This window comes from Lutjanus erythropterus, chromosome 5 (assembly GCF_056507025.1).
Source record: "Lutjanus erythropterus isolate fLutEry1 chromosome 5, fLutEry1.hap2, whole genome shotgun sequence".
Lineage (NCBI taxonomy): Eukaryota > Metazoa > Chordata > Actinopteri > Lutjaniformes > Lutjanidae > Lutjanus > Lutjanus erythropterus.
In genome coordinates this window covers 42,837,928-42,846,802 of record NC_139321.1, presented here as the reverse complement: position 1 = coordinate 42,846,802, position 8,875 = coordinate 42,837,928, and the positions used below count along the sequence as shown (strand labels likewise).

Below are 8,875 nucleotides of genomic sequence, written 5' to 3'. Positions count from 1 at the left end.
AAAAATGTACAATCTGTTAGTCTAACCATCCACCACCCATGTACAATAATCACTCCAAAAAGTACTGCAATGAAAAATAATTTATTTTTCTTTAACAGGGGCTTCACATTAAATTTGACAAGGTGCAAGGCACTCTTAACGCCCTGTACAATGACCTTGTACAATACTGCCCAAAACATGGGGTAGCTTGTAAGTGTTGCTCACCCTATACAATGCAGCTGTCTGGCACAACATAGAAAAACAAGTCTGTACTGTAAGACATCTGAACATCAAAGGGCTTGAAATATCTCAAGTCATGAGGTGTAACAATTGAAACATTATGAATACTGTCAACAACATTAAAAGCATGAAAATGCTCCACAAATGAGGTCTCCATTTCAGATACCAAAAAATAAATCTCATTTCTAAGAAAGATGCTAACAATCTTATTAAACACTGGCATCTCATCAACAACATCTGTGCAAACAACAAGACCCGGGTGATATTCAATGCCATTATGTTTGACCCAGGTTGTAACATTTATTTCGCTTGACATATCAACATGAAAATACTTTGAAACCAAATCACCATTTTCAACATCAGTCAGAACTTTCGATTTGACAGGCCCAGACTCAATACCTTTGGCGGACAGTGATTCCCAATGATAGGCAACAGCTATTTGGTGTTTCTTTGCTAGGGACTTCGTTATGTTCTGAAGTTTTTTATGCTAGACTTAAAGAATTTGTGTTTCGCTTCATACCTCATACTCCAAACATGTACTAAAGGACCAATTTGGCGAATACTTTCAGGATTATGTATCATGAAGTGGTGTTTTGGGATCAAAGTGTTTTCAGGATACAAAACTGTAAATAACCTGTGGTGCTCTTCAATAAGATGTTTTAAAAATACGGTCATTCCCTCTGTAACACATGGGGAAAACACAATGTACACAATATGCAACAACAGTAACAACAAATGCCAGTGTGTGTCACCTTCTGGAACAACATCTCCGAAGATTAGTGGGAGATTCCGAACAAGGCACAATGTTTGACTGGCATTAAGCCCAATACCACTGCCACTGCAAAACATGTTAATGTGTGTTGGACGATTTTTTTTATCCATGAAGCCATAGTTGAATGAATATACACGTTGGAGTATGTTTTCATTAGAAATAAAGTTCTGATTCAAATACTCAAACAACAACTTAATCTCATACTGTGCTACACCTTCTAAGATATCATGCATTATATCAAATACAAAATTATCTGATACATTGAAGTATGACAATGAATTAAGTATACTATTGCGTTTGAGCCCAAAACAAGAATTTTCCCTTGGATTCTCAACAAGGTAACTGTAATGCTGCTCATTAGTTAATTTGGTCCGCAAAATCACACGTGGATCACTTTCACTAAATACTGTTTGAGCTGTTGCTTTATCAGTGAGACACATTCTGCAGTAATGGTGTGCACTGAAAGATTCAACATAACCCAGGATTGAGTTCAGACCTAAATTGTCGCCTGTTACTTGTGCAATGGTGCCAAAAACAGGTTGTTCAGCAAATGACACTTTCATTCCATTGCTCTCCAATACCTTTACATCTTCTACAAGTGGAGTAAGTATTTTGTCAATACCATATTTTTTTGCATCTTGTGAATGAAACAAAGAAATTAGGTGGATATTCATCAGGGAGGAGTTTAGACATGGTGGCAAATTGCGGAGTGTAAAATACAGACATCCTAGCTTATGAATACCTTGTTTTGACCCTAGTGGATTTGACGTTTCAAAGTCATCATAATAAACTTGAATTTGCAATGCATTTTTTGATTTTGAATACAATGCGTGATTTCTATAGTATTTTCCATCACAGAAATCCTGGTATAAGCTACCAACAGCAGCAGATTTATTAATCTGACAACACACTTCTTCATTCTTGAAAATGAACTCTAATGTTTTTAACAGGGGTACGTAAATGAAAGTGTCATTTACTGGTACCTGCTCATACATTCCAGATATTTTGTTTCTCTTTGAATCATATCTCACTCCTAAGTGAATTTCTAGTGGTTCAACAACACCCCATTTCTCACTGAAATACTTTGTCCATTTAGAATTTGTGTTTAGGTCACTAAAAGGATTGAAAGTATTGTTGAAGACTTCTTCCACTGCACTTCTACTGGGATTTTCAGTAGGCACTGCATTTAACACTTGTTCTTTAAGATTTGCATGAACTTCATTGACATACTCCTCCATGCTTTCAACAACAGATAATACAACATTGTTGGCAACACCACTGCCCTGTAACTTTGCAATGATTGAAGCACACATATCTTTTGCTTGATCTTTTGACATCTCAGATGTTGAAGGTTGATTTATCAAATCAAGGTCCATGTCAGAGGTATCCTGTTGTGAGCTCTGTCCACCCAAGTCTGACTGATGTGGTGTTTGCATATTATCATTGCTTGTCCCCATGTTAACAGTACTATGATAACCATTTAAATGCTTCCTAAAACCTGCAAAACTTTTAAACTGCAGTGAACATCCTTCTTGAGCACAAATAACAACAAACTTTTTGCCTGGATATAATCCATGAAAAAACTTAAGGTGCTGAATTAATGCACTAGGTGCATCATACAAGGATCTACAAATATGACACCTATACATAGTTCAAGAACTTTGCTTTTAGCTTCCTCTTCGTGAACCTGCTTTATGCCATTTGGCTTTCTTTGATAACAGAAATGCTGCAGACTGAGAAAATGACACTTTTGCCAAAATATAACCTATGCCAAAAAACAAAACAAAAAACACAGTGCTGAGTATTTGCACCAAGTGCATCATGCAATTACATACAAATGCTGCACATACTTTGTTAAAGAACTTGGCTCTTAGCTCCTGTTCATAAACTTGGCTCTCAACTCCTTCACCTTTGGACTCTCTTTAGTGGTATCAACATCAATACTATAGACTGTTGTCTGAAGGAATGTGTACATGTTGCTGAGAGCATCATCATAACTTACACTGAAAACGAAGTGCACTTTAAAAAGTTCATCAAAGGCTGCCAGTGACGTGGCTCCCTGACAGGGGATGAGCTTCTTGTCCATCACAATGTAGTAAGCACTGATGGCCTGCTTGGAGGTTCCAGAAGCAAGAAGATATGGTTGGCGATGTCCCTCCTGGTTCTCTAGGTGTTCTTGAAGGCTTCTGCATGACTGAGAGAAAAAATACTTGTCAAGTTGTATTTGTAATGTTGTCTTATTCTGTGACACATTTTCCACTTAAATGCAAAAATGCGGCCCTGTACTCACCTTGTAAAACACAACTAGATGGTCCATGGCTTGAGCTGCGCTGATCTTCTGTTTTTTCTTTTTATTAGGCTGAGGTGGTAGGATATGCAGGAGCAGTAGCAAAGACGCCATGTCACTGTCCCACTCTGTAAGAAGAAAAAAGGGACCCAAAGGACCATCTTATTTCATTAACTGTTTAGTTCAAGTCACATATTTTTTTTAAAAAAAGGGATAGCTTGTTTTGTTTTTTTTAAGTTGGGCTATATGAGGTTCTTATGGATAGTCAATGTAGTAACTATAATAGATGGCGACTGGGATGCCCCTAATTTTGAGCAGCAGAGATGAGTACCAGCAAGGAAATTAAGAAATTAACTGCTATGGACAGGGTCGCGTCAGCAGTATATGCTTGGCCTCTGCCAGTACTCAGTTCTGCTTCTCCAAACTGGGGGGTGCTGACCAACACCTACTGTAGGTCATGAACTGACGATGGAGAGGTACCTCATACAAATACACTTAAGATAATCCAAACTATCCACTGAAGTACTGCATAGAACAGTTGTGCATAGAACAATACATTAATCTCATTTGGCATTTAATTGAATACCTGGGCGATCCTCAGAGGATTCATCATTGTTCTGATTCTTGGCAGACTTCAGCAAACTCTGGAGCACAAGGGTGGTTGTAAGGCTCTCTGCTTCTCTGATCACCTTTCCTTTAAAGGATGTATGCCACTTCTCAAGTAGTTTGGCAGCTGTTTCTGGTCCAAAGAGGAGGCTGAAATCTTGATGTATCTGCAGAGAAATGGAAGAACGTGTGGTAAAATTTACATTTCTGTCAATCACAAGCTTCTAGCCATGAATGGTGGATGCCAATACTTACCAGCCCTTTAATGTCCAGCAGCCTTGGAAACACTGAGAGTATGTTGTGAGACTCATCAGGATTGTGGATGAGGCGTTGTCTGTACTCAAAGGTCTCCTTCATCTTCTGCAGGATGATTTCTCTGTCACTTGTGTGGTTCATCAAGGATATGACCTCTTTACAACGCTCTTCATCCAACTGACCTACAATCTGAGGCAGCTCCCTCTCCTGTCTTGGACCGCCTCCCCCTGTCTGTGTTTTTGGTTCCTTGAACCCAACCTTTGTCTTTCTCTGAACTGTCTTGAGCCGCCACGCCAGAAAGCCAGAGCCACTTTGGCTGTCGTAAAAATGTTTCTAACCAGGGACAGACAAAACCAAGTTACATCATAATCAGCCATAGGAGGAACCCATTTGTAACAGTGTTCAAATTAGGAATGCATTTTGAACAGTTTTAGGGTGCCTCTGAAAAGTGCCCTGTGATCAGTGCCATAAATAATAGTATGCACTGATAACATTTTTTGTGCGACAGACCCCCTCAGAATGCCCACAGAAAATGGTCATGGTTGCAAAGAAAGGGCAGAGCAACACCTAGCTAAAACAAATCTTACCTTCATGAAGGTTCCAGTGTTCAGTTTTTAAAAACTGTTTTAAAGAGGTCTTTAATCAACTTAATAATCATTTTGGATGCTGTAGTTTGCAATTGTGTTATACTGGGACGTGCACCTAACATTTGGCCCATCCCATTTTTAATCAGTGACGGTAGACAAATAACAAACGCCTCTGTGTAACAATACAGTTGAACAGCATGCTAAATAACAGCATCCAAAAATGACCATGAAGTTGAATAAACACCTTTCAGAAACAAACAACAAAAACAAAAACAAAAGACAAACAACAAAAATGGAAGGACTGTTGTGTTCTGTTGCATTACTTTTATCTAAGTGGACCTAATAAAGTGGTAAATTGCTATTTTTGTGCATTAGTAATAAAAGGGGCACTGTACACTGTCAAACACATTCAGTCTTAAATCAATGTCAATCAATCAATCAAGGTTTGTAATTACAATAAATATAGAACTTACATATCCTTTCCTGGAGAGGGGATCCTTTAATGCAGGGAATAAGCTCACAATTCCCAGTGCGTATTTCTCTTTAGTGATTCGCTGAGGAATTCTCCTGCAATGAACAAAAAAACAAAAAACAAAGAATAGAAATGGTTGTTTGCTTACATACCCAAGAATCTGTACTTTCTTGGGCTGGACCAGTTACCACATTATTTAAGTAATGTGAGTCATCTAGCAGAGTTTAGCTTTTAACTGTCATAGCTGCTTTTTTTTCTTATACCTCATTCAAGCAAAAATGAAGTCTTTTCACAATTCAACATCACTAGTAAAATACTATCAATTTTGCCCCAACCTACCTAAATTTTAGTAATTATTCAGTATGTGAATTTATTTTAAAGGGAAAAAAGTTAAATACGTGCCAATTACTTAACTCTGGTAACATCAACTTACCCTTCTGTCTCAACCATGTGCGCCGCAAGAATGTTAACCATCTGCCTTCTTCTAGTGTCACACAGTGTCCCTGTTTCTTCATATTCTTCAAGCACTGTCATCCCTCCTGGTTTTATCTGCAGAATCTGCTTTATTAGCTAAACAGATTATAACAACAGCAGTTTTAATGTAAACCTAGAAAGGCAAACTAGTTTGTGACACCATTATAGCAGAACTGTAATGATTAAATCATGGCAAAGCTAAAAGGAAAATACAGATTTTTTATGAATACAACATCAAGCTTTCGAGGTATTGCACTTAGTTTTTTGAATGGATTTTTTATATCAAGCACATGAAATAAATCAAAAAGGGGACAGCTATGATGATGAAACTTACATCTCTGGCTGAAGAACTCTGAAAGGCTTCTTCATCACCCCTCTTTCGCTTGGATGGTCTTGATGTTTCACCATCACTGCTACTAATGGACACAGAGAGGACACTCCCACTGGGTGAAGATAGTGGTGTGGAAGGAGATGACAGAGATGTGCCTGAATCTAATAACAAAAGATTAAAAAACACACACAATTCACCTCATTTGCAGCATTGCTGTGGATCAGATTTATAATCACCCATGCAAGAAACTCTGATTCTATTCTTAAGAATCCAGAGAGAAAGGGAATGAACTGCAACAAACAGGCAAACACCTATGTCAGACTTTGTGCTAGAGGACCTGACTTGTATTTTAAGCAATCAATTATCACTTCAAGTATTTAATACGTAATTTGAATTTCATTTGATCTTAAAATTGGAAGCAAAATAATTAAATGCAATAGAAGCATCTGAAATAAGCACTGCTATTAATACCATGTAAAACTATAACACCTTAAATTTACCATTGTTGTGATTGTGCTTGATGACAAAACAAACTCCTTCCAATGTGGCTAATTCTGCAAACACGGCTTCATCAACCTCAGTGCCGGAATCATCTTCCACAGTAATCTCGTCCACAGGGACGGAGAACTTCTCCCTCACTAAATGATGAGGTTAAAAGACAACATGGAAATGATTTAAATCATAAAATATAATGGCCATTACTTGGTGTGAATTACTGATTAGTCATATACCAATCCGGACAATTACCTTCAGAAATGAATTCTTCAAAATCAGGAGTTTGTAATTTGATGTATTTCTTGCGGTTCTGATACTGCACCTTAATTATCATTCTGCCATCTACAACATGAGCCTGTGGAGAAAGAGAGGTGGACACAGAGCGACAAAAGGACATTTTAGACATCCCTTCAATGCTAATTTAAATGATAAATCTTGATCGTAACCTGAAGAACAATCAAAAGCTTTCACTACGCTCAATTACTCTCTGATGGACTAAAATATACTTTTTGTAACTGAAGCTGGTGGGTATGCAGATGTTCTGTTTCTGCCTGACAGGTCTGGAACTTTATATATTGCTCTTCACACTTCTTATGGTGACTGCGGTATCTTTGTATCCTGTCAAACAAACACACTGAAAAACACAACACAGTATCTTTATGCCAGCTTCCCCATTACAGCATATATTCTTGATCTTAACTAATTAAGTAAATAAATGTAAACAGTGGACAGGAAATACCTTGCCATTAACTGTCACCGAGTAATTTTACTGACTTAGAGTCAGACAGTCACAGCACTATAAATAGAATATTAGCCAATTCCCAGAAATAGTAACATCTAAAGTTCAACAAAAAAGAACTTTTCTCAATATTTTGAAATAAATACCAGCCTTCCCCTGTAAACTTAGTAACTTTATATGCTGAGAAATATTATCTGTGAATAGCATTATCAGTGTTGGCAGAATACAGGACTCCTTTACAACTTAAACACATTTCAGAAATACTTTAGCATGCACATTGTAAAATATCTAACCTTACACGTTATGTTTGCATCGTAGCAACTTAAACGTTTAGCTACTATTCACTTCAACTTCACTCACCTGAAATCTGAGATTTTGAATGGGGACCCTCGTAATCGTGTGGATTGCTACAAAGCAAGAGATACAACAAATTAAAACACTAGGGGTGGTGCAGAGGACGGCCAGTAAATAAGGTTACGTTAGTCTGGCCATATGTTTAACGCCATTGAAAGCAGCAAGCCGGTATAAATTACCGTTACAAATTACTGTTACGTCACCAACACAATTCCAATTTATGCAGAGACATTAGTTAAGTTATTAACAGTAGCATTAGTTCACCGACAGCGTGCACATGGCAGACAACCTGGCTCTGTCAGCCGAAACGCAGTTTGGAGCAAACTATTTAAAAGTAAATTTTGCTCGACTTACAGAGCTTAAAACTCTTTAAAAAGAGTTTCGCTGGCTTAACGTTAGCCCATCGTATCAAAAACTGAACAGAAATTAAAGCATCATCGACGTTATCCTCATTGGGCACGTCTGGGCATGTCAGCTTACCGTGCAACTACGACGGCGGACACTCGTTAATAATACCACAACGTTTCATAAAGTCTCAAGAATGTGAAACTACATGACAACATAAGCACATTTTAATGCAAATTAACAATAACAAGGCAATCTTTAGTTGCGTGATACTCACCAATCTCCCCTTCTCATACTTCATGCGAGTGAAAGAAAATGGCGGCCGCCCAATTCCTCTCAAAGCGTACCTGCCCAAATGCCCGGATGTTGAAAACAACACGGATAGGTGTTGAATACCGTTAACTCTGTACTGTTACACCCATAATATTATGTTTTCTCACCAGTGCAGAGTTCATTCTCCTAGAACCAACACCAAAACCTCAACACTTTACTCTAAACTGGCCCAACACTAGAAATTTGACTCTGGTGAATTTGCTGTGTGTGTGAGTAACCAGAGTTATGCCCATGGTTATGTTATATCGCTAGCCAAAGCTATCTCACAACAAACTACAATTATGTGTGTAGGATGAATTACCTGTCCAGCAGAAAACAGGCAACCTCGGCGTCACTGTGAAAATGTTTGTCCTCCATCAGCGATTTCCAACGTGTAAACGCTATGCCGATGTTGATTCGTGTTTTCTGCCGTTTCCTGTCACACTTGCGTTTACTTTCTTCGCGTCTCCGCTTCTTGGATGACGGGGATTCACTTTCCGCTGCTTTTCGTTCAGGAACAGTGTATGTATGATCCATTTTTCAAAAACTGTGCCAGTCAAGGTTCACAACACTAAATGATCTGCCAGCAATCACCCGCGTCTATCCTCCCCGTCTACTTCCGTGTTT

The 8,875-nt window shown here is 38.3% G+C and overlaps 1 protein-coding gene across 2 annotated transcripts; it reads right to left on the bottom strand.

Annotated features, from left to right (window-relative positions):
- Positions 1-62: 62 nt before the first annotated feature.
- Positions 63-8,472, bottom strand: LOC146327312 (uncharacterized). Of its 2 annotated transcripts, XM_084719832.1 has the most exons (11): positions 8,214-8,472; positions 7,598-7,644; positions 6,751-6,853; positions 6,504-6,641; positions 6,007-6,164; positions 5,632-5,768; positions 5,200-5,293; positions 4,140-4,472; positions 3,865-4,051; positions 3,282-3,406; positions 63-3,185 (listed from the first exon to the last, which is right to left on the bottom strand). In XM_084719832.1, exons 3-11 carry the CDS (start codon positions 6,830-6,832, stop codon positions 2,862-2,864), a joined length of 1,578 nt encoding a protein of 525 aa, XP_084575958.1. In that variant the 5' UTR covers positions 6,833-6,853; positions 7,598-7,644; positions 8,214-8,472; the 3' UTR covers positions 63-2,861. The 2 variants fall into 2 exon arrangements, with proteins under 2 accessions (XP_084575958.1, XP_084575959.1); XM_084719833.1 differs by lacking the exon at positions 8,214-8,472 and having other exon boundaries at positions 7,598-8,196.
- Between the last annotated feature and the right edge of the window lie 403 nt (positions 8,473-8,875).

Bases quoted from the DNA above. Each gene is read 5' to 3' on its own strand.
- LOC146327312 (XM_084719832.1), bottom strand. From the start codon at position 6,832: ATGATAATTAAGGTGCAGTATCAGAACCGCAAGAAATACATCAAATTA. The intron at 4,473-5,199 runs GTAAGTTCTATA...GTCCCTGGTTAG, and splicing joins CCCTCTCCAGGAAAGGATAT to AAACATTTTTACGACAGCCA. The intron at 3,407-3,864 runs GTATTCAATTAA...TTCTTCTTACAG, and splicing joins ATCCTCTGAGGATCGCCCAG to AGTGGGACAGTGACATGGCG.